Source organism: Mirounga angustirostris, unplaced genomic scaffold, assembly GCF_029215605.1.
Source record: "Mirounga angustirostris isolate CCGP_5_RB_7025 unplaced genomic scaffold, mMirAng1.0.hap1 SCAF_8, whole genome shotgun sequence".
Taxonomy (NCBI): domain Eukaryota; kingdom Metazoa; phylum Chordata; class Mammalia; order Carnivora; family Phocidae; genus Mirounga; species Mirounga angustirostris.
The window spans coordinates 47,943,108-47,969,482 of NW_026991716.1; the positions used below are offsets into that span (position 1 = coordinate 47,943,108).

General features: G+C 41.5%; 1 protein-coding gene across 1 annotated transcript; it reads right to left on the bottom strand.

The window, feature by feature from the left end:
* Positions 1-886: 886 nt before the first annotated feature.
* On the bottom strand, positions 887-14,283 carry LOC135365566 (glutathione S-transferase-like). The gene is given in 8 exon segments (XM_064597705.1): positions 887-1,140; positions 2,903-3,034; positions 5,671-5,711; positions 5,714-5,811; positions 8,068-8,192; positions 8,909-8,916; positions 10,354-10,405; positions 14,197-14,283. Coding segments are annotated over 8 exon segments (699 nt in total). The 3' UTR covers positions 887-984.
* Positions 14,284-26,375: the final 12,092 nt, after the last annotated feature.

Genomic DNA, 26,375 nt, shown 5'->3' on the forward strand with positions numbered 1-26,375 from the left:
AAAGAAAGAAGAAAGAAAGAAAGAAAGAAAGAAAGAAAAGAAAGAAAGAAAGAAAGAAAGGAAAGGAAGAAAGAAAAGAAAGAAAGAAAACCTACCAGTTTAACAAAATAGAAAACCCAGACAAAATCCTTTGATACACTTTAAAAACATTCTACTTTAAAAAATCCCACTTATCCTAATGGTGCTAAAGAGGTTGTTAGCCCAAGCAAAGTTGGAAAAAGTGGTTGTCATTGGGGTGCTGTGTGTACTTACTATCAGAGATGATTGAGAAGACCCTTCGGATTTGGATTGACAATTTATACTCATATGATTATGATAAAAAAGTAGAAACTAAATGTGAAATTGATCATAAAAATATATGCCATATCTGTAAAATACTCTAGTGATTGAAAGTTTAAGAAACTAGGGGCACCAGGGTGGCTCAGTCAGGCTAAGCATCTGCCTTTGGCTCAGATCATGATCTCAGGGTCCTGGGATTGAGTCCCACATGGGGCTCCCTGCTCAGCGGGGAGTCTGCTTCTCCCTCTGCCTCTGCCCCTCCCCCCACTCATGTTTTCTCTCTCGCTTGCAAATAAATAAAATCTTTAAAAAATAATAAAATCTAAAAAAAAAGAAAGTTTAAGAAACTAGCTTGAAGCTATGCCATGTCCAGGACTTTTCTCAAACGGGTGTGGAGTGGGTGACAATACGTATTTGTATATGTGGAGTGTTTTGTTTTTTAAAGAAGTCTTTGATATCCATTGACTTACTTATGATTTTACTCTTTTGCAATAAGTAGAATGCAGAAGAGTATTTGGATGATTCTGATTCATTGGTGTTTTATTGATTTATGGAAAAGGGTTGTCCGATTTACAAAGTATTTGGTAGTTTATTTCCTTTTGCTTGTTATTACCTTATTAAAGTGGCCTTATGATATCTTTCTGGGCACTGCTATGAATGCAAGGTGAAACATTTGAGAACTCTTCACTTGTTAATACTCGGCCACTATAGTGCCCATGTTTTTGACAACATGCCACGTTCAAATCTGAATATGTTCTTCACAGTCTCAATGGAGCCTTCATCTAGTGGAGGCTTCCTTTGGCTTCCAGGCAGCAGAAATTTGCGAATTGTGGGAATGTAGCTGATTCTGGCCTTGAATTCCTAAAATGCAGAAGTATACTATCCATGAGAAGAGAATATGGCAAAATAGATAAAATATAAATGATGCATATTTTTGCATGTGACAAAGTGTGTCAAGATTATATTCCTCGTGGTTGGTAGAAACGGGGGATAAAGTGGAATTTTCATACATCACGTGGCATTGGTACATGTAGCGATGCTATCCTTGTACAAAGCAAATTAGCAATATTTCTCAAGAACCACAAAAATGTTCATAGGCTGTAACCAAGTGACCCCATTTTTCAGATTGCATCCTAATGATACTATCTTAAATGTGGAAAAATGTATACCCATAAAGATGCTGTTGCAACATTATTCATAAAAGCAAAAATTCCAGAGTATCCTGATATATAACTAATAAATAGAAGTCCTTATGTCATAAGGATTTTTCCATGTCGTTACGTAATCTTGGAAAGTACACCTTTAGGTGGCTGCATAAAATTCTACCCAATGGATGTGCCTTCATTTATGTAGACCCTTCTCAGGTATTGAATATTTAAGTTGTTTATGATTTTCAGCATTTAAAATAAGGTTATTCTGAGCACAGCCCATGGAATATTATATAATCATGAAAATTTTCAGAAATAGAAGACTGTTGTATCCAAATGAGGCGGACTACATAAAAATACCCAAATATGCTTATAACATAATGTGAAGTGGGAAATTGAGGCTGCAGAATTACAGCCTATTTCTGTTAGAAACAACAGAAATGCTCCAAAATAAACACTAGTTTGAGGGATTTTTTTTTTAAACCAAAAACTCGACTGTTTTCTACTTGTCAAATAATGATTTTGTTAAAGATACTTAATAAATCATTATACACGCTTTCTTTTACTGTGTCTACTTTTATATATGTGAAGTTGGGCTTTTTTTGACAATTTTTGACAGGCGCCCTAATAAGCATATTTTTAGAAGGTTAGCAAGGGGGGCGCCTGGGTGGCTCAGTCGGTTAAGCGTCTGCCTTCGGCTCAGGTCATAATGCCAGGGTCCTGGGATCGAGCCCCACATTGGCTCCCTGCTCAGCAGGGAGCCTGCTTCTCCCTCTGCCTGCTTCTCCCTCTGCTTGTTCTCTCTCTCTCCCCCTCTCTCTGACAAATAAATAAAATCTTAAAAAAATTTAAAAAAAAAATAAAAGGTTAGCAAGGAATCCACCAACATAGCAAAGTGTTTTAGAACTCAGGCCACAGAATCAGTCAGGCCGAGGGTTTCGTGTGACTTGAGGGAAAGTTATTTAACCTCTTGGAGTCTTTACCTTTTCACTTTGAGGATGGAATAACATCAATGCAGTAATGTGCCTTCAGTGCTTGGTACAATGCTTGGCACCTAATAGGAGTATAGTTGATGGCTATGGTTATTGTTAAATAATGGCTCTGTGAGGGTGATATCTTAAATCTTTTCCCGTCATTTTATTGAGGTTCTGCTACATTCAGGGCAAAACCTTTGAGACTGAAGGCCTGCCAGAAGTCAGCCTCGGATCCCCATGCTGGTCCAGATGAAGCCTCGTCTGCTTTCCTATGCCCCCTTATTTTTAAATTTACTACCTTATATTGAGGTTATCTGTTGATGTGCTTATCTCGCCCACTAGGTATGTTCCTTGAGGGCATCTTTGTATCTTTAGCACAGGTCTTGGCATAAAGAAGCTAGGAGGGTCTTCAATAATAATGAATGACTGGTTGAAAGAATAAGTGAATGATACAAATTCATCCTTCCTGCAGTTCCTGGGAGTTAATTTGGATAGCAATACCTGTAGCAGAGGGAAACCTGCGAGGACACTGGGTTTGCACTCTTCAGCCATTAAGATGACTTCAAGGAGCTGTGTATCGGCCCAGCTCAGCTGATCGCCCACAAGGAAATCTTGCCCGTGGTCTCTTAGAGCCTGCATGACAGTTGAGAAGAAGGTAGAGGATTCAGGGGCATACCCAGCAGATAACTTAAAGTCAGGGTGATTTGGCAGAAAGTCTAGAAGTTTAGAGACCTGGCTCCTAATCTTGGGCGCTGGCCAGCTGTGTGAGCACATATAAATCCCATCTCTGAGGGCTTCAGTTTGTTCATCAAAAGAGGTGGGATAGCCTGGATCCTCCTGAGTATCCTGAACGCTGGAAACAGCCTGATCTCACACACCTTTGTCTTCTTTTCATTACATCCCCTGCACCTATTCTATGAACGTTTATAGAATAATTTTACCCCCATAGCCTGGATTGGTGGTCCTCCTGGGCTGGGATGATAATTCTCTCCTCACACCATCTCAGGTCAGGATCCTTATTAGGATGCTGCTCTATGTGGGAGAACATCGTTCTCACAGGGACCCACACCTTCTACAAGCAGATTTTCTTCTAATAGGGCTCTGACTTATAGGTCACTTTGAGTCAAAATCAACTGAAAATAAAAGGTTGGATAAGAAGGTCACTAAGGTATTGTCTAGCGCTCAAACTCTCTGATTTTGTGATGCTTGGACATGGGATCAGGAGTTAGAGAGACCAGAGTGTAGGCCCTAGTGTGATTAGTTGTATGACATCAGGCAAGTTACCTTGCTTCTTTAAGCTCTGGTTGCTTCGTCTGCAAAATGGGGATAACAATGGCACACCTTTCATGGAGTTATGAAGATGATGTGGGATCATGCATGCAAAATGCATGGCAGTGCTTAGCACATAGTAAGCACTTAGCAGAAATGAACCATCAGATGATTAGCTCTGTTTTGGTGATGATGATGATGTTGATACTATTTTTAGCCACAAGAAAAGTCTCTTTTCTTCATAGTATCTCACAACAAAAACTTAAGTCACTGGGAATAGTGATGTTAAACATTCATTCCATTGTCTATATTAATAAAACTATAAGAAAAAAATTGCTTAAATTATATGCTAATTATAATGGAATAGATTATCTTTTAATTTCGAAGGAATGATACCAAGAAAGCCTGAGGTATAGAATATTCATATTTTGATTCACCTTCCATCTTGGACCAAGGGGACTGATACCTCACTAAATGTAATTAGTGGAAAAGTATAACCTAGGAAGTTAGAGAATCTATAACCTACATTAAATACATAAATATAAGGGGCGCCTGGGTGGCTCGGTTGGTTAAACATCTGCCTTCAGCTCAGGTCATGATCCCAGGGTCCTGGGATGGAGTCCCACATTGGGCTCCCTGCTCAGCGGGGAGCCTGCTTCTCCCTCTCCCACTCCCCCTGCTTGTGCTCTCTCACTCTCTCCCTCTGTCAAATAAATAAATAGAATCTTTTAAAAATAAAAAATAAGTAAATACATAAATATCAAACAATCCATATGATTAGGCTATAAAATTGTTGATATGATAAATATATTCAAATGTATGTACTAAATCATTCAATTAGAACCATTGTTACTCAACCTAGAAAGGATGGATTAAACCAGCATTGCTGGTGCGTTTGGAAAACTGATATCTCATTTTTACCAAACCCTTAACATTTTTCATGATCCTTTCATATATTGACTGATATAATGAACACATCTTGACCTTGAGGTCAAGAGCACTGATAACCAAAGAAGTCATCCAACCCTGTGTTAGGGCTGGCACTAAGTATTTGCTTAAAGCTCAAGTTTCTCAGACATTATTTTCAGCTGTTAAAAATGCAGAGACAGATGAAAAATAGTACTATTTTTGGAACAATTGTTCTCTTAACATTTTGAATATTGTATAGAATTCTGATAAGCCTTATAAAGTACCCTGAGCCCTGGTACTATCCAGTGTATTTTAGAAGTAATATCCATCCTTTCCCCTCACTCCACCTCTCTAATTAGTGTGGGATTTTTCCTTCCTAGAATCCTCTTTTTTGGGGTACCTCGGTGGCTCAGTTGGTTAAGCGACTGCCTTCAGCGCAGGTCATGATCCTGGAGTCCCAGGATCGAGTCCCACATCGGGCTCCCTGCTCGGCGGGGAGTCTGCTTCTCCCTCTGACCCTCCCCCCTCTCATGCTCTCTCTCTCTCATTCTCTTTCTCTCAAATAAATAAATAAAATCTTAAAAAAAAAAAAAGACTCTTTACTCCAGAATTAAATCAAGCAACTGAAATTCTGTCAGCACTAGAACCACAAATATTGCTGAAGTCATGCATGAAATCCTTAAAAAAAAAATAAAATGCAGAAGACCGGAATGAGAGGAAGGAGAGCAGACTTGTTTTGTAACTACAATTGAGGGGAGAGTTTTGCTTTCACAAAGTGTTTTGGGGATCTTTCATCCACCAATGAAGTTCTCTACTTTTTTTTTTTTTTAAAGATTTTATTTATTTATTTGAGAGAGAGAATGAGAGACAGCACAAGAGGGAAGAGGGTCAGAGGGAGAAGCAGACACCCCGCTGAGCAGGGAGCCCGATGCGGGACTCGATCCCGGGACTCCAGGATCATGACCTGAGCCGAAGGCAGTCGCTTAACCAACTGAGCCACCCAGGTGCCCCTGAAGTTCTCTACTTTTAGTTTAGTTCTTTTTCTCCCCCTTGATCCAAGTCACAGGGCAGGGCAGAAGTTTGTCGCTTACCTTCTCATAGACAGGGAAGAATCTTGTAGTGGCTCTTTCAAGATGTATTCAAGATTCATCTTCTTCTCTCCAGGCAGGGACAGTGGAAAGAACATAATCATGTCGCTCAGGTCCTTCAAGCCCTCTACATACATGTCAATCCTAGAGAAGCAGTGATAATTCAAAAGAGTTGCAGATAAAGGAACCATCATTTCAGGAGCCAAAGAAACAAGTTATCAGTGCTTCACGCCACCTGCCTCTTAGCAGTTATCTCAGTGTCCCATGATTTAAATCAAGTATTTCTGCCTGCATGCTATTCCTTTGAGATATTAAGATCAATTTGAGAAACAGAAAAATGATAGGACTAGAGTGTGGGAGCGGTTATGTGGGTGTGAATATCAGCCGTGTGAGGTGAGTGCTAAGTAAAACAAACACAAAGTATTAAAATAATCCTAAAGTAATAAATAAGGCAAAGATCATATTTGGCTATTTAAATGTTATAATAAAAATGATGGGGCGCCTGGGTGGCTCAGTTGGTTAAGCGACTGCCTTCGGCTCAGGTCATGATCCTGGAGTCCCGGGATCGAGTCCCGCATCGGGCTCCCTGCTCGGCAGGAAGTCTGCTTCTCCCTCTGACCCTCCTCCCTCTCATGCTCTCTGTCTCTCATTCTCTCTGTCTCAAATAAATAAATAAAATCTTAAAAAAAATAAAAATAAAAATAAAAAATGAAATTGCCCATGTCTATACAGGTTGAGGAAGAGGTAACCAGGGACCTCTATGCTGCCAACAACACCTCCATCTGGATTGACGGTTCTCATACTTAGTAGAACAATTCAAGAAGGCACAGAACTTACTCCACAGGTCCCCCTTGCCACCACTCACATCTCTGTGCCAGAATGAATAGAGAAAGAGATACTATGTTAGACAAGGCACCATGGCGTAGTGAAAAGACCACTGGTCTGGGCATTGGGAAACCTCTGTCCTGGTCCAAAGTGAGTCCCTTAATGTGTTGGAGCCATAGTTCTTTCAATTTTAACCTAGAATACCAACGAGTATCTTGAAAGGGCCTCCAATTCTTTGCTACTTCTGCCATTGGGACATGTACAGGGTTAATCTGGATTAACCCATTACAACGAAGTTATCAGAGACCAGAGTAAGGTCAAACATTCCCGGGAGCCACTTCGCTCCCACTGGCCAAAGGTAGGACAGTTTGAGCATAAATGAGAGTAACAACTGAAGTGAACTGAAACACGTCAAAGATATTTAAATTGATGTGCTCATAGTGACACTAGAACAATAACGATAATTAATTGGTAGGATACAGGTGAGCCGACTCATTTGGAAAATTGGTAAACAAAGGTCTCTCATGTCTTTCCTAGAGGAAATTGTACTCCAGATAACCAGATAGTAGATGAAGGAAAGTTTTTCTTTATAGAAGTATCCTAGGTAATAAACGCAGAAGGAATGATATAGCACCAATGGCTGTTAATATCATAAAGAATAGACAAGCAGACATTTTTTGCTTCCTGATTTTGGAATGCGCCAATATCTATGAGATAGTCTTGCAAAAACCACTAGAATTTGAGTCTGTTAAAACCTCTATATCTAACAACCAATTGACAGGAAATAGAGACAGAGGAATGTGTTAAATACACTGCAGGGATGCAATCAGCAGAAATTTGGCAATTAGAGTCTGTTAGAAAGCAAGAGAAAGCTTATGTTAAGATTTAAAAATACAAGATCTATTTCAAAAATTTTACTACATTACAAATTTTAAAGTTCAGTTTCTGAAAATAAATGTATTCTTTAAAACAATGAGAAATTTATTTAAAACACACCTCCTTTGGTAAAAATGGACTATTTGTTGGTTACTGACTAAGGGTTTTCTAATTCTGTGCAATAATTTGCAGTTGAGGGTTGCTGTTTTAACATTCTAAGACAAGACAATGTTTTGCTGGTTTCTAGACAGGTCTGCCCATTGCAAAAGGACAAGTGTGTATGTGAGAATTAAGAATGTCTGGGACCCTGGGGCGGGGGACTATCTGGTGTGCCAGAGCCTAAGGAGGTGGTTTCCAAAGGCTACTTCCTGAATCAATTTCACAGGGTCAGGCTCCCAAATTTGTTCTTGTGATTTACCCTGTGCTTTACTCCCACCTAGTGGAGGGAAACACAGATTTCACCAGAAAGAGGCAGAAAATGAAATAAACTGTAATTGGCCATGAATTGGTAATTGTTGAAAGTAAATGTGTACACCGGGTTTATTTTACCATTCTCTCTCCTTTGATATGCATTAGATTTTTCCATAAGAAGTTAAAAAACAAGAAAAGAACTTTCAGTGAATCTATCAAGAACTACATATGATTGCTAACATGACTAAAGGTTAGATTTTGTTTTAAGTAAGAAATAATTGCTGTTACCAGGCTTGTTCCTGCAGGTTCCTTCCATACAAGTCGTATTTTGCAGCTAGGTATCTTAGGATAGCTCTGGTTTCGACCAAATTCATCCCATCAATTTCAACCATGGGCACTTGTTCATACATCAGGTTTCATCTTTAAATGTACAAAGGAAAGTTGGGTTCTGTACTGTCCCTGATGGTAGTAACTGAGTCTTCTTTAACTCTTAAGGTGCTATAAAACGGGACTACATAATTAAATATGATTAAAATATTTTAGAGACTAATCCCAAAGCAGGAATATGTATGCATTTATTCGCAGAAAGATGTGGAGAGTGCAAGACTTGAGGCTGAGTCCTCTGGGAGATACAACAAAGTGCAGACACAGAAGCTTTCTTTCTGGCCAAGAATGTCCCTTTCTCATCACTTATTCTCCATTCCTGTGGCCACCCCGCTGGCTAGACTCTCTTTCCCTCTGAACCATCGTAATAATGACCTAGCAGTTAACTCAGTCCTCAGATGGGCCCTCCTTTTTTTTTTTAATTAAGCTTTTTAATTTTAATTCCAGGACAGTTAACGTACAGTGTTCTATTAGTTCCAGGCATACAATATAGTGATTCAACAATTCTATATATCTTACGCAGCGCTCATCACTGTTAAGTGTGATCTTAATCCCCTTCACCTATTTCAGCCATTTCCACCTCCCCCCAACCCCCACCTCCCAGTTTGTTCTCTATAGAGTTAAGAGTCTGCTTTTTGGCTTGTGTCTTGTTTTCTTTGTTCATTTGTTTTGTTTCTTGAATTCCACATATGAGTGAAATCATATGATATTTGTCTTTCTCTGACTGGCTTATTTTGCTTAGCATTATACCCTCTAGGCCGGTCCATGTCATTGCAAATGACAAGATTTTCTTCTTTTTTTTGGCTGGGTGATATTCCATGATATGTATATACCACATCTTCTTTATCCATTCATTTATTGATGGAAACCTGGGCTACTTCCATCATTTGGCTATTGTAAATAATGCTGCGATAAACACAGGGTGCATATATCTCTTCAAATTACCGTTTTCATAATCTTTGGGCCACTACCCAAATAGTGGGATTACTGGATCATAGGGTAATTCTATTTTCAACTTTCTGAGGAAACTTCATACTGTTTTCCACAGTGGCTGCACCAGTTTGCATTCCCACCCACAGTGCATGAGGGTTCCTTTTTCTCCACATTCTCGCCAACATCTGTTGTTTCCTGACTTGTTAATTTTAGCCATTCTGACAGGTGTGAGGTGGTATCTCATCGTGGTTTTGATTTGCATTTCCCTGATGACGAGTGATGCTGAGCAGATGGGCCCTTCTTATCTACTCCACATGCACTGCCTGCTTGTTTTCCAGGAGTCATTCACTGGGCTTAAACCTTTCCATTACTCCTCTTTGCTTACAAGACAATAATATTTAACTTCAACCTTGAATTCGAAGCACTCCTTGACATTTGCCTCCATGTACTTTCGGCACGTTATTCCACACCACTCTCCTATGTGAACCAGAGTCCCAGTGGCCTCCCATCAGAGAGACAGCTCTTTGTTTTGGGCTTACTTTTTCAGTCTTCCAGGAAATCTTTGCATTACACAACAGAGACTTGAGAGGGCAATGGTTTAATTTAAAAGAATTCTACTCTCTCTGCCTCATCTTCCCTCCTTCTCTTCCTCCCCACATCAGTCAGTCTGACTCTTCCTCAGAAGGGCAACAGTAAGGATGGCACTTTTCCCACTTTTCCTTAAGTTAAGCCAGTTCTCTGGACTGATTCCGTGGCAAGAACATCCTGGTTTTTCTGCACTTGCCACCAGGTTTAACTGTCAGGACATTTTCTGCTCCCTAATTGCATCTCTCAGGATCCAGCTGGGAGACAGAACCATACTGGTTTCTTTAACCATACCAAGTTACAAAGAAGATAACTAGGTCCTGGAGCACTGAGAGGCAACAAAAAGACAGTACAGTATCATGAAGGTGACAAATGCAGAAAGTAAGTATCATCCCTAGGGCTGAGGAAACAAGGAGATGGTGCTGAAATTATTACAATTTAGAAGCGGGGGGGGGCTCCTCCCACTTTGAACACTCATATGCTTGTTGCAAGATCCAAGTACTGCCTTCCTGACATAGAGATATCGATAGATACTGCCTACCTAATCTTCTCGGCTCTTAGAACGTGTGTGTGTGGGCATGCATGCACACGCATGCGAGGCTCTCAGAGATGGAGAGACCATCTATTTCATCCTTGGTCTAATGCAGCATGATGCAAGGCTTTTTTTCTCACCTTGGATCCATTTCTCAAATTCCTCACGTGTTTCAAAAAGTTCTTCTTCAACCTAAAGAATGAAAGAATACAAGAATATGTTGTTATCATTTTTACTGTTGTTATTTCTTTTGATATCGTGGGAAAAGAGTGAAATAGAAATAAAAGTTCTAACCACCAAGGAAACCAATATTTCAACTAGTTATTGAACGCATGCTGGCCTTTTCTGGGTTCAATGAACCTAAGGACTCTTTTTTTGTTTGTTTGTTTGTTTTTAAAGATTTTATTTGTTTGACAGAGAGAGAGAGACAGCGAGAGAGGGAACACAAGCAGGGGGAGTGGGAGAGGGAGAAGCAGGCTTCCCGCCGAGCAGGGAGCCCCATGCGGGGCTTGATCCCATGACCCTGGGACTATGACCTGAGCTGAAGGCAGACGCTTAACAACTGAGCCACCCAGGCGCCCCTAGGGACGTTTTTATATAAAACCAAAACTGAATTCAGTTGACTGAGTAACACGGATACCTCCTGTGGTGTGGATGGAGCCTTCCAGGTAGACTTTTCAGATGACAATCTGAAATCTAGTACTCCCCTTCATTGGCTCAGACAAGTTACTCTCTTCTAATTTCAGTTTCCTAATGTATGAAAATGAAGCTACAGCTACTCACGATGTTGTCATGATGGCTAAAAGAGATCCTATCAAAGGAAGACTAACTCTCATGTTTGGCTCAATATTGCCCATTGTTACTGTTTTCCTCAGAAATTTCCCTTGGGTGGTGTTGGCTGTCCCTCATTTCCAGCGTTCAACAACAAGCAAATGTTAGTTTGATCATTCTATTATATATTCTCTTTTTAAACCCAAGAGGCTTAGACACAGGAAAATTAAATTGCAGCAAATCTCAGGAACTACGTGGTAGCAATCGAACAATAGCACTGAATGAATTCAAAAGACATTTGGGGCATTAAGGAAACATGAATCGAGGTGTAGTTTATTTTTTGGAGTTTTCAAAATTTTTTTGCTTGTCTTAGATTTCTGTTTTATTGTTAGATTGTTACCAGTTAACTTCTGAAAACTTTGTCTCTAAAATACATCCACAGATTGAACATTTTGTATTTGTGCATTTTGTACAGTATAATTTTAATATAAAATTTAAACACAATGAGTTTTCTGTATTATTTCCATCATTATTAGAGATGGAAAACCCCAACATGTAATTGGAAAACAGTATTTTCCCCAAAGATTCTATTCTATCCCATTGTCACAAAAATAATTTTTAAATTTTACATTTACAATTAGGAATGATAAAAAATATTAAGAAAAGACACTGATAACATGGTTCCCTGGTGGTGTTCCTGAATATTTAATGTTAAACCGAGATGTCAGATCACCCTCATTCCTAAACCTTGAAGACCAGCATTAACTACAATTATTGGTGCTCTTCTTCTCCAAGCCTTCATGTGATACTTATGAAGCCCAGAGAGGTTAAGTGACTTGCCTAAAGTCCCTCAGCTAAAAGGTGGAAGAACCAGGGCTAGAATCCCTTTTCTCCAAACCCACTACATTTTAGATACTATCATTTTGCTAAATATGTAATTTGTATTTCAATAATCTTTATAGGAAGAAGTCATTCCAAAGTTGACATCAAATATGAGAATATAGATAGGGATAACCAAGGTATAAAACAACGCTTCCCAAAAAGCATTTTTCCTAAATTTGAAGATTACTTATGACATTCATGTAGTGTGATGGGGGGGAAAAAAAGTATATATTTATGATTTCAATTTCTTCTCAAATTTCTCAGGTCAGGTACTCCAGGGTAACTTTTACTATCTGCTTTGGCCGGACTCTAAGAGCTCAGAGTGTGGAGCTCAAACTCCAGTTACAACCAGGGTGTTACCAGGTCAATCCCTGAGAGCAGCTTGGGCAGAGGGCAGCATGCAGGAGCTCATAGTCTGGGTGTGGCCATAGACCAGCACGGGATACAGCAAAATTCCTCAGACTACATAATGTCTGAGGAATTTCCTGGTAAGTTTAGACTGAGTTTGACCAGATCACACAGCAAGGGTCTCCACCTGAACATTTTTGTTTTTAATGGTGTGTTTTCTTCAATGATACCTTTTGCTTGAAGGCTTACTGTGCGAGGGGCCTTGGGCTCTAAGGATACACGAAGCACGGCCATTTTAGCAAAGTCATGTATGCTAGAGCATGAGGACTTAACTTTTGAAAATTTGCTATGACTCACATCAAAAGGAAAAGTCAGGCACAGAAGGTCAATATTGCTATAGAATTTTCTTCTAACTCTGACAAGCTACAATGATACCAACCCTGAATATAAAAACTGTGATGAGTCAGAAGACCCGGGAAGGAGTTTCATGTGGCTCAGAGGGTAGAATTGGCCATTTATTGTTCTGAAAAAATTAGGTCATTGGAAGAAGAAATAACAAGTTCAAAATTTTTTTTTAATCACATACTAAAAAACAGTGCCCCATCCAAAGGAATTGGAATGTTTTTGATAGGTGGGCTTTGGGTTCACATTGTCTCCTGTGTATTTTACCATATTTTATCTAGATCTAATGCTAATGCAATAATACATAAAAATTGAGATTTAAAAAATAATTATAAAGGAATGACCCTGATTCCCCACCCCCTTCATTTCTTCATCTGTCATTTATCCATCTCAATATGGATGGATCTCAAAGAAATAATATTGAGTGTAAGGAGGAAAATATAGAATGATTCACAAAGGGAACCGCTTATATAAATTATTTCAAAAGGTGCACAAGTCAATGGTTGGTGAGCACACACATAAATGCAAAAATATAAAGGCTGGACTAACTGGATAGGGGTTAGTTAAGTGGACATGGGGATGATGGTCCAACTAAATTTTAGCCGTATCTGTTAAGGTTTTATTTTTAAAAGATGATTATATTAATATATTACCCATGTGGTTTTTTTTAAGACTGAAGGCAAATATGACAAAATAATAATAATTGCTCATTCCATAGTGGCATCATGTTCGTTTATTATTACATCCTTTATACTTTATGTATTTTCAAAATTTTAATTTAAAATTAAAAAAATTCATAACAAAAGAATTTTTGAAAAAAAGTGATGATGAACTTTTCACAAGGATTTGTTGCTTTATTATAGCAGAAATTCTTTTTTTTTTTTTTTAAGATTTTTATTTATTTGACAGAGAGAGATACAGCAAGAGAGGGAACACAAGCAGGGGGAGCGGGAGAGGGAGAAGCAGGCTTCCTGCCGAGCAGGGAGCCCGATGCGGGGCTCGATCCCAGGACCCTGAGATCATGACCTGAGCCGAAGGCAGACACTTAACGACTGAGCCACCCAGGCGCCCCCAATAGCAGCTTTTAAGTATGTTGAGAATAGAATCTTTTTAATTCATTAAAGTATAGGATAGTTATATTTTTGGTAATGAATAATATGTTCTTACATCAGTATCTCTGAGACCCTTCTGTGTATTTAAAGAAAACTACCTGTTTCTCGATACTCATGAGACAAATGTAGTTAAACAAATCCAACACTTGGCTGACAAGGATGAAATGAAAAGAAGCTATTTGGTAAAATGAGTCCCTTCCTTCCTTGCCTCCTTCCTCCCTCCCTTCCTTTCTTCATTAGTCATTATTTGCTTCACCTTGGGTCAGCTCAGTACCAACAACCAGTTTCCATGATCCTTGAGTGCTTATTTAAAAGAACTAACTAATTCACTCACAGCCCAGTATCTAAAGAGCAGGTGGCAAAATCGGCTTTTTGTTCAGGAATCATAGGAGTTTCCCACACCTGCTCCCTAAGTAAGTGCTCAACGACCCCATGATGAAAATAATACGAATAAATCCAGCATCTTACCTCTACTCCTGCTGTGGCCAGGAGCCACCGAATGGACTCCATTCGGCCTCGTCCATTGAAGTAGTGAAGCTTGGGCTTCCTCGCCATTCCTGAGGATGCCTGCAAATCAACAGAAAGAGACTGATGAAGACTCTTCTGCACGGAGAACAAGCGGGAGAGAAATACAAATTACAGAGCAGTGCAAAGTTAACCAGAAAGCTCTGGACTTGTGCCCCAAATCAAAGCTGTTCTTCAGCCCCAAGGCTGCCTGGGTTCTGTGTTCTGTGTTCTGTCTCACAAGTGGAGTTTATCATCACAAATTGGTGTTCCCAACACTGAATTGAATAACTGATACATTTTTAAAAATAGATAGAGGACAAGTGAGGAAGCCAGACAGATGGAAGGAATTAAAAAATAAGACATTGACCAGCTTTTCCTCCTGTAGCAGGTGATGAGCTTCTAGCATTCCAATCTCTTTCCTTTTTATCTATACAGATCCTCCTCCCCTCTCCTGCCAGCACAGCCCAGACTGGCAAAACTGGGTGAGATTAGGGGAGGCTGATGCTTTTCACTTTCCAAATTAATCTCGGTACTTTAATTCAGGTGTCCTCTGAAGCCTGCAGACAGGATTCAAGAAGATTTTCAATGACTCATTAGGATTTAAAGCAAAAGTGCGGAGTTAGGCACAGTGGGTCTTTTCACGCTTTCTTTTTCCTCTGAAAATGAAAACATCTTTTTTAGAAGCATAACCCTTGTTCACCTTGAAGAAGTTAAAGTAGTGGAGAAATTAAAACCCCATCCACACCACCCCAAGATAACCTCTGAGGCTTATGGGGCATGAGGGGGTGGCCTTGGTGGGGTGACAGGCTCTGGACATTCAAAAGTAGCTTGAGGTCCCTGGAGAGGTGGGTCCCTGGAAGCAGGGGACGCTATGTGGAGAGGTGGGAGTGGCCTAATGCTATGAATGGGACCTAATTTATTTTGCAGCATATCACCTGGTCACTTTTCAAAACAGCAATTCTACACATTAAGAGCTCAGGAGAATAAGTGAAGAAAAAAGGTTAGATTGAGGATATTATCATTTTGAAAACCAGAATGAAAAAAAAAAAGTGACCTAGACCTATGGTTTTTCAGCCCCCTATGTGGTACCTATTAGAATCACCCTATTAGGGGCTTAAAACACGCACAGGTGCACAAGTGTGCATGCACGTTCTCTCTCTCTCTCTCTCTCTTCTCCCGACCCCTGCCTGGGTCCCACATTGATTTGGGAAAGGACTCTGGCATGAGTGTTTTTTAGAATCTCTCTAGGTGATTCCAACATGCAGTCAGCATTAAGAACCACTGATCTGGACGATGGTTATATCAATAGCTGCTAAAACTACTAATAGAGATCCCTAGAATGGAAAGGTCAGGCTGACCACTCCACACACCTAACATCACTAAAAGTGGGACAACCAGACATGACAATCCTCCCAATGTGATGCAGGAGAAGTGTACAGCACTGCCTTGAAGGATTCTTGCCAAAACAACTGACCAGGAATTCAATCAAGCCTCAAGATCCCAATTTATGGGAAATGCAGGAAACAGATGAACACTTCAGGGATGCAATTAGCAAAATCGGCAAAATCTATAACGTGGAAATCAACAGTCTTGCCATTCAGAGAGTGGTCCCCAGGCTAGCAACATATAGATCACCTGGGAAGTTGTTCGAAATGCAGGCCTCTCAGGCTCCACCCAGACCCTCTAGAATCTACATTTTAAGATCCCCAGGGATTTACATCCACCACATTCAAATTTGAGAGGCACTGTTCTGCAGGCCAAGTGACTAACACATTCCCAAAGAACTCTCTACTCTTATACTGTGGTGGTAAGAAGTTTTAAAAAAAAATACATGCAAATCAGAGAGGCAGGGGAAATCTATAGGCCCGAGAGATTTAAGAGATTCTTTAAACAAATGCAATGTACAGAAACTTTTTTTGGATTCTCATCTTAACAGAGCAATTATTTTAAAAATAGATGATACGATTAGAAACTTTGAACCAAGACCATTTAATGTAAGAGAATTATTGTTAATTTTTTAGGTATTATGGTGATATTATGGAATGTTTTTCAGAAGGAATCCTTATCTTGAGAGACCCTGAGCAGAGGGTCCAATTAACTTAAAGCCGGATTCCTGACCTACAGAAACTAGGAAATAATAAATGGATGTTACTCTCAGGAAAAAAAAAATCCTTATCTTTCAGAGATTCATATCAAAGGAGTTATGGATAAAATAGTATGATATTGGGATTTGCTTCCAATTAATCCAGTTGTGAGGGGGAATGGGTGGGAGTCTCAGTCTAACACGAGAGACATTTTGTTGCTAACTGCTGCAACTGGGTGATGGGTATATGGGTTGCTTATACTATTTGTCCATTTTCATAAATGTATGAAATTTCCCATCATAAAAACATTTTTAATTGCTCAGCAAAAGCTGATGTTATTCATAATGGACTGAAGCTTTTAAGGCCCTGGGGTGGCTTCTGAATCACAAGGAGATTTGGAACAGTGTTCATTCCAGCTTCAGGGATGTATGTGTGGGATGAATGCTCAGCCTAGATTTAGTTTGCACCCCTGGTGGAATGGGGTTCAAAATAGAACTGTTACAGAAATACAAAAAAAAATTTTGTACTCTTGAATTTGTGAACTGGCTCACATGGATCCGCACCCCACAGTATCCACTCTGAAAAGTTCCCTCTGAAAAGTCTGAGGCCCAGGGTGCTTGTGAGCTGACCCACCTTCCCATCTGGTCTCGCCCACAGCAGATGTGGGGCAGATGTAGAAGAAAGCAGGTGCCTCCCACAGGACAATGAGCTTTTTTTTTTTTTTTAAGATTTTATTTATTTGTGAGAGAGAGAATGAGAGACAGAGAGCATGAGAGGGAGGAGGGTCAGAGGGAGAAGCAGACTCCCTGCTGAGCAGGGAGCCCGATGTGGGACTCAATCCCGGGACTCCAGGATCATGACCTGAGCCGAAGGCAGTTGCTTAACCAACTGAGCCACCCAGGCGCCCAGGACAATGGGCTTCTGATTCTCATGCTGTCTTGGGGAGCTGGCTGAGAGGGGCTGAGTTCATGGAGCATGGGGAGGCCCCCGTGAGGACCTGGGGCTAGATATTGTGGTCGCTGGTCTCTGGTTCCATCAGCTTTGGGCTGGTTCCCGCAGAGTGGAGACCAGTGAGCGGCCTTGGGTCAGGTGCTAGGGAGGCTCTGACAAGCACAGGTGGGGCCTGGAGCTGGGGAGGACCTGAGCCACCCAGAACTTCACTTGTCATCCACAGGGCCTGTGCCCGACTCCCAGCAAGACTGCCATGGGGGCCCTGTCCAGACCCTCCCCACCATAAGCATTCATTCTTGGGGGTGGTTCCCAGGAGACCCACCAGCCTGGGGCACAAGCTCTTGATCCCTCTGCTTTCCCTGGACCCTACTTGGGCAGACAGAGCCTTGGTTTCCCTCAAGTGGGGACATCCCCAGCATTCTGGACCTGGGGTTTCTTGGGTCACCCCCACCCCCCAGCAGTTGACTAGACCAGCACAGGGCTCCCCTATTATCCTGCTCCCTCCTCTACCCCACTTTTGGGGGATGTGGAAGGTCTCTGCCCCAACTCACCTGCCTGCCTGTCCTCCGGTTGGGGACTGTGACATTCATGAGTACTTGACCTGGGGGCAGCTTATCTGAGCCTTAATAAAGAAAACCATACCTTAGAGAAAAAGAGAAAGCAGAGAAGGGCCAGGGTGACAGCTGCGAGAGCCCCCGGATATGTAACATATAATGGTAAGTCCCCAGTCCACTCGTTCTAAATGTACATATTAATTTGAGGTGAGAGAATAACAAGAGTATTTGGCAAATATAACTAAATCACATGGTTCATCCATTTTAAACCATTTGAGTTGTAATTTGGGCTTTCATTAAAGCTATAACTTTATTATAAACAGAAAAAAATTGGATATATTGTAAGTATCTGTGACTTCTACATATAGTGAACACACTGTAGCATAATTGCTGGGTTTTAACAACTGAATTTGTTTGCTTAAGAGAAAGTACTGAGGGGCTCCTGGATGACTCAGTTGGTTAAGCGACTGCCTTCGGCTCAGGTCATGATCCTGGAGTCCCGGGATCGAGTCCCGCATCGGGCTCCCTGCTCGGCAGGGAGTCTGCTTCTCCCTCTGACCCTCCTCCCTCTCATGCTCTCTGTCTCTCATTCTCTCTGTCTCAAATAAATAAATAAAATCTTAAAAAAAAAAAAAAAAGAGAAAGTACTGAACCTACTCCTACAAATGACCCCAAAGAGATTTCTAAGCAAAATATCATCTTCCACCAACTTTTTTCAGACTTCCAAATCTGCTTTTTATGGAGGGCAAGGGAAATCATAAGAAGGCTCAATAATAGACTCTAAGAGCACTGATCACAATGCTCCCCCACCTATTTGCAGAAAATAAAAAGGGATTAGAAGCAATTATTGTGCATTTATTTCATTCTAGCTCAAAGAACTCCATTAAGCAGGTACACCTGCTAAGTAGATAATTTCACAACTTTCAAGTGGGCATCTGAAATTAAAAAAAAAAAAATCAAAGGTAATAATCCGTTCTTTCAAGGGTATAGGAATAAAAGGAATTAAACAGACCAGTAACTACACATCTTTTTCCCTGATCCTCAGCCTGGCATTCTGGAATTATATCTCAATTATCTTGGCGTCATGCCCCCTTCTGCTTTGTCCACGGAAACCAGATTATCAGTAACACTGATTCCTGGATAATCTAAGAGAAAGAGTAGGGATGTTCCCCTATAAAAGTCAAGCTAGAAGCCTAGTGCACAATACATTTTCATGTGTCCTTGGGTATTGAATGCATGTTTTTTGGTCTCTGGAAAATCTTTCTGTCCTGCTGATGACACAAAGTGAAGTTTCTTTTGCTCTCATAAAGACACTGTCCTGGCACACATTGGTCTGCTCTGGAAAAGTCTGTGTTTCAGCGTCATGGCCAGAGGATTGCTTGTGTAGGAACTAAACTGTTAGGAATGGTGGAAAAGGAGGCTTTGTAAACTAATCAGATGATAGCCAGATAAGCAAACAAGTTAATTTGTTTAAACTATATTGGAAACCATTTAAGCAAAATCAAGGATTTCTTCAAGAAATCCCAATACCTATCATATATTCATCTCATGTTTTTAAATTGTCCAACAACTTTAAAACATGGAACTTCGCAATTAGGGACAATTCAGCCCAACAGCATTCGATATGTGTTTTCTTCACATATGTGTATGCGCGCGGAGTGTATGTGTGAGTGTGCAAACACAAACACAATCGTGTACCGGAAGCTTCGTTTCGAGAAACCTCAGCATAAAAATACTAATTTATAAGACAGTATCAGAAGCAAATGTTTCCACTCTTACAGGGCTCCTTTTGGTTTTGAAATGATTTAGTAGGTTTAAGCAGGAAGCTCTCTGATATATTTAAATGATTCTGTTAAAATGTTTTGATTCACTCTTCCCTCCTCAGTGAGTTACACCCAGCAAACAGTAGTCTCATTGAAAGTTATTGGCTGGCCCCGTCCTTTTTACGTCACTGCATCATAATGCATTTTTTTTTTTTACAAGTTTTACAAATCATACCAACAAACTTATCCCCTAAACTCCGGATTTGATTTAGTTTGACAAATCCACACACTGTGGCTGGTTTTCAGTTTTCTTGTCATCCTTTTTTTGGGTGCAAAAGCAGATGAGATTTTCTTCTATAGTTCATGTTTTCAAATATCTATAATGTGAAGTTATTCCTCCCCAAATACTATATCGTCTGGGCAAAATCTTATGGAAAAAAGCCAGACATTGGATTCCCATTTCATCTAGGATAAAATCCAAATTCCTTGACAGGACTGGAAGGAGTGTGTCATCTGCCATCTGCCACCCCATCTCAGGCCACACTGCCATCCCCCACTTTCCAGCTCAGCCTCCTCTGGCTTGGGGTACATAAGACACTGTGCACTTTCCCACTTGAAGGCTTTGAGGATGCTGGTTCCTTAATCTGGAACCCTTACTTTTTTTTTTTAAGATTTATTTATTTATTTGAGAGAGAGAGAATGAGAGAGAGCACAAGAGGGGGGAGGGTCAGAGGGAGAAGCAGATCAGAGCAGGGAGCCCGATGCGGGACTCGATCCAGGGACTCCAGGATCATGACCTGAGCCGAAGGCAGTCGCTTAACCAACTGAGCCACCCAGGCGTCCCTGGAACCCTTAATTTTTTTAAAGAGAGAGAGTGAGAGGGCAAGTGGGGAGGTGGGGGCAGAGAGGGAGAGACCCTGGGGCTCGATCCCATGACCCTGAGATCATGACCTAAGCTGTAATCAAGAGTCAGATACTTAACCAGCTGAGCCATCAGGAGCCCCTTGGTCTGGAACCCTCTTGCCCATCTCCTTGCTGCCTGGTTTCCTCTCACTTTATATGTCTCATCTTAAAGGTCATTTCCCCAGAGGGGACTTCCCTTACCATCCATCTGAAGTAGAGCCCTTGTTGGTAAAGGGGTACAAGTTTTACGTATAAGTGTAAAGGTATGAGGCTCCAATGTATAACATGGCGACTATAGTTGATAACATTATTGCATGGTTGAAACTTGCTAAGAAAGTAGAACTTAAATGTTTTCACAAAAAACAAACAAACAAATAAAGGTAAATATGTGAGGTGATGGATACGTCAATTAACTCGAAGGGGGAAATCCTCTCCCAATGTTTATGAATATCAAACATCACATTGTATACTTTAAATATCTTATAATTTTATTTGTCAATTATACCTCCATAATGCTGGAAAAATATAAAGTATAGCTCATCCCCTTACCTGCCCCCCAGCTACTCTCTGTTGTAGTTCCTGTTTAATTCTCTTCATATCCCTATCACAGGCTATAATTGTGATATTTATTTGTTTGTTTGTTTGTGGTCTATCTTCTCTCACTAAAATGTAAATTCCTTGAGGTCAAAGGCCTTTGTCCATCTTGCTCATCCCCATGTCTCTGCACCCTTGCAACATCTCATATTAGGATTCAAAAGATATTTCCCGAATCAATGAATAACTGGGAGAGGCTTTGGCCAGTGTCAGGAGATCTGGCCTCTAGGCTGATCCTACCATTGACCAGCCCTGTGACCCTAGACAAACCCCAAGGGTCCTCCCTGGACCCCTGCCATTGTTCATCTAAAGTAGGGAGATTAGATGTCTTGAGGGTAAGATGGCTGCCAAGTTTTGATACTTGATTCTTCCTTCCTCGTTTTTTCACAATAACACTGGAACAACTATTATTGAGGGCAACCTCAGAAAAAGTATGGGTAGGTCTTGAAGTAGAACAACAGGGTCAGGAGGTATAATGACAGAATTTTAATCAGCTTCCATGCTTCCCCATCTCCATGCATGGGGCCCAGCCTTTACCGACAATGCCTAATAGCCACCTTCCTACTGAGTAGGGGATGTTTTTCCACTACCGACTACCACCCTCTTGCACACCTTCGGCAGTGCTAGGGTAAGGCAACTATAACCTGAGGACATGGGAACAGAATGGAAAGAAACATTCATATCCAGGAGCGCTTGTGGGAATGCCCAGTATTTGTAGAGTTCATCAGTGAACATGTCATAATGGAAAAGGCACTGATAGACTGGCAGACGGTGACGGTGGAGAGAACGTTCCAAGATAAGAAGGAAAGGAGCTTAGAGAGTGTGGGACAGTTGTCATGTCATTCGTGAGGCTTGTCCAACTTGCCCTGTCAAGTGCTGCCGTCAATGCCCAATGTCAGACTCTGGAATGTTTCTGTAGCATCCTTCACAAGCCTGAGCTCTGGAGGAAGGAAAGCTGTCACTGATAACTTGTTAATCATTTTGTGAACATTCTGTCCTTTGGAAATGAAGCAGGATTAGGTGCAATGAGTGTGACAGCATGTTGGCAAGAAAGGCATATAGATCACTCAACTAAGCAAAGTGAGCCCCAGGATTTTGTGAGCACTAGAGTTTAGTGGAGGGCAGGGGGGCTCTGGCAGAAAGTTGCTGATAGGAAGGGAGGGTGGGCTTGGGTTTACAGTAAAGAGGTCAAAGAAGATGGAACTGCAAAGAGAACTTCGAATCAATAGGTCTAACATGGTGGTTACTTCACTAGTTATGAAACAAAAGTTCAAGACTTTAGCCTTTGGTGAGAGGAAGTGTAGCCAGAATGTAGACCCCTGAAGCTTTGGGAGTGACAAGAAAGAAGGAAGAAAATAGCCAATGGGAAAACCAGCCAGGGGTAAAGAAGGACTGTTTTGATTTGTTTTGCAGTGTTTGTTGGAATTCTTTTTTTCCTTAGGGTTACAGAGGTAGGTGGCTAAGGAGGTTAGGACAGGAGAGACCTCAGTCAGTTTGTAATTAGAAGACAACGTTCCAGAGGCGAGGAAGGCAGGCGAGGCAGCTTGGCGAGTGGACAAATTGGCCAGAATGACTCTCTACAGGACAGATTTGTGGGGCTTTATTTGCCTCCATTAGTATTATTACCATTATCTGGGGGCATAACTGATCTGTAATAAAGTACACATAATTTAAGTGTACAACTGGATAAGTTTTGACATATGTTTTCCCCTGTGAAAGCATCACCACAATCAGTAGAGTGAATGCAGTATGTCCAAAGCCCCCTCGTGATCCCCTCTGCCTGTCCCTCTCCATACCACCCTAGTCTGCTGCTTGTCATGCAAAATTAGTTTGCTTTTTCTAGAATTTCATATAAATAGAAGCATACAATAAGTGCTCTGTTTTGTCTGGTTTCCTCCACTCAGCATCATTATTTTGAGACTCATCTGTGTTGCTATGTGTTTTCCTTCTTGTTTACCACGAAGTAGCCGTATTCGTTTCCTGTGGCCATTGCAACGAATGACCACAAACTGGGCGGCTCACACAACAGAAACTGATTCTCTCACAGTTCTGGAGGCCAGAAGTCTGAAATCAAGGTGTCAACAAGGGTGGTTCCTCCTGAGGGCTGTGAGGGAGAATCTGTTCCATGCCTGTCCCCTAGCAGCTGGTGGCTGCCCGCGATCCATGGCGTTCCTTGGCTTGTGGGAGCATCACTCCAATCTTTGTCATAGAAAGGGACAATGGGAAAGGAAACGGAATAGGGGACTGATGGACAAAGGTAAGGAGGTGAAGGAGGAAGAAACAAGAAGAAGAATGAACTGGAAGGAGTTGAGGGGAAGCGTGGAAAACTTTCCCCCTCGGCCTGTCAGTCAGAAATTTCTAGTTTCTCTTTTGGCAGTTCTCCAACGTAGATTTAAGATTTTTCAGAAAAGTTAATTTCTCTGTTCCAGCGAACCGATGGCTCTGAACCGAAGAGGCTGGACCTACTCTGAGAAGTCAGTCTGACTCGGATGCCATGGCTGAGCACTAACGGCACACTTCCCAGAGCAACGGGGCCTTCTTGGTGCCAACAACCTCAGTGCCTTTAGGAAACTCTGTCACTGTAGTAACACAGCCTGCCTCGCTGCTCTCAGGTGACTTCCCACCATCTCAAATGAAGCCAAGCCCAACCTATGTAACATTCCCTTTCTTTTTTAGTTCTCAGATAAAGTCTACTGTCCCACACATCTGCCTTTTCTTGGAGTAAAACTCCCCAAAAGGGTGATCAGTAGCTGCTGTCTCACTTCTCACTTCTCATTTCCTCCTCAACCCACTCTGGTCAGGCTTCGGTCCCACACTCCACTGCTCTCATCAAGCCAGCTGTGGCCTCCTGTCCCCAGAATCACCATTCACTCTCCAGTCCTCATGCTCCTCTCCTTCATGACGCCACATTTTCCCGGCTCTCCCCGACTTCACAGACACCACCTCCTCAGATTCGTTGGCTGGCTCCCACTCTGCTTCCCTTTTCCTCTCCAACTGCTTTCTCATCCTAGCTGGGTCTGTCCCTGTCATCAGTCTGTCCCTGTCATCAGAAGTGGGGCCCTAGATGATAGATCATAAAGGACACTGCTGTTTCCGTCTTGTTCTCCCTTGGATTGCCCACTCTGGGGGAAGTTAGCTGATCTAACATGAAGATACTCAAGTAGCCCTACAGAGAAGCAGACACGACAAAGACCTGAGTCTCATTGCCAACAGCCACGTGGGGGAACCATCTTGGAAGTGCATTGCCATCCTCAATCAAGCCTTCAGATGACTGCAGTCCCTGCTGATGGCTTGACATACAACCTCCTGAATCATCCTGACCCAGAACCACCTTCCTAAGTTGCTCCCAGGCTCTTGACGCTCAGAAAGTGTGCTAGAGAGTAAATGTTTGTTGCTTTAAGTCACTAAGCACTAAGGTAGGCATGATACATCCATGCCTACCTCTCTGACCTCATCTTCCAGTACTTTCTCACCATGCTCCCACAGCATCTGCCTGCCTACTGTGCCTGAAACAACACCAAAGTTGTTCTTGACCAAGACCCTTGTCCTCACTGGTACCTCTGGTTAGCATCCTGTTGCCTTAGGACTCCTCATGCCTAGCTTCTTCCTGTCATTTAGGCTTAGTCTTCTATGACCACTCTAAGTTAACCACTTCCCCATTGCCATCCTAAAAACTCTCCATCACCTTCCTCTGTTTTATTTTCCTCCTAGCACTCATCACTAATCATAATAATTTTTTCATTGATTTATTTACTCATTGTCTGAGCAGGAAATTGCTCTTATATGTACCATGGCATCCTCTGTGCCTAGAAAAACGCAGGGAACAAAATAGGTGCTCAGTAAACATTTACTAAATGAAACAAAGAAGAAAACTATTTAAATATTAGAACCATAATCCTTAGGAAGGTTTCTGAGGTCAGAGTCTAAATATTTTTTTTTCTACTAGGTATCCTTGGCTGGCCTGTTGACTTAGAATGTCACAATTATGTTGAAGGCATCAAAGGACAAATATTTTCAAACATAGCTGGTGAGTGCAGAGAGGAGGTAAGCAAAGATTTTGAGAGAAAGGGAGGAGGCAAAGTAGATCCATGAAAACATAGATGAAAGTTGTGCCGACTCATGGGTGCCTCGTCCAACCAGCTCTGGTTGGCAAAATGATTCCAATAGATACTTGTTCTTCAAGCAGATTTTGGAAAATTGCCAAGTTACCATGTATAATAGCTCAAATCTTGACCCAGTTCCCCCAATACAGAGAAATTAGTATCTATTTTCATTTCAATTATATCTGTATGATCTCTCCATGGAAATGGTGGGTGGTATAAGGGTCAAACACCAGATGTAAATTATTTTGTAACAAGCATCTTTATCCCTTTATGTCACAGATTACCCAGGAGTGATATTTAAAATACTTGACATCTGTATAGGAAATATAAATTAGTATATGTCAGGATATGTACTGAAAATTAATAATATTGCTTTTTATTTTCTAACTAAACTGTGTATGGCATAAACACAGATAAAGCTACAGTGCAAGTCAGTCAGAAATCATTGTGAGAGTTTCCAGTCATTTGTGATTTGTACTAATTATCTGTGTGTTCTGGGCAGTTTGGGCTGGCAGCGAGTGCAGTCTGCTCTGTCAGGGTGGCCCTTTCCTGCACCCATGACTCTCGGCACATTCCTAGGTCCCTCTACTGCTTTCTGCTCTTGTCCCATTGAGAGTAGGGGAGGTGGAAGCCTTCCATCGTGGCTAGCCCCAAGTGCATCACCATCCCTTGAGGCATCTTAACGCTACTCCTGCTTCGTTGATAGGCATTTCACTACCTCTCCTCAGCCACCCTTTTTGAGATGAGGTGGTATCGTATTCTTCAGGTACTCAGACCACCAGCCATAATGAGGTAAATCTTAGTTCACTTCAAGATCATTATAAAGGGGGTGCTTGGGTGGCTCAGTTGGTTAAACGTCCGCCTTCTGCTCAGGTCATGATCCCAGAGTCCTGGGATTGACCCCACATCAGGCTCCCTGCTCAGCGGGGAGTCTGCTTCTCCCTCTCCATCTGCCCCTTCCCCTGCTTGTTCTCTCTCTCTCAAATAAATAAATAATTTTTTTAAAAGGTTATTAAAAGGGATTATAAAATATGTTATAAATTGGGGAAGGCTAGATGTGACGAGGCTGAGAACTTCTGTTCTGGAGCAAAGGTGTAAAAATATATTGTTGAAAGGATAGATAACAAAGGCCCCTCCTCCTCATAAACACCTTGAGGAGTCCAGAGCTGGACAGAGAACAGGTAAATG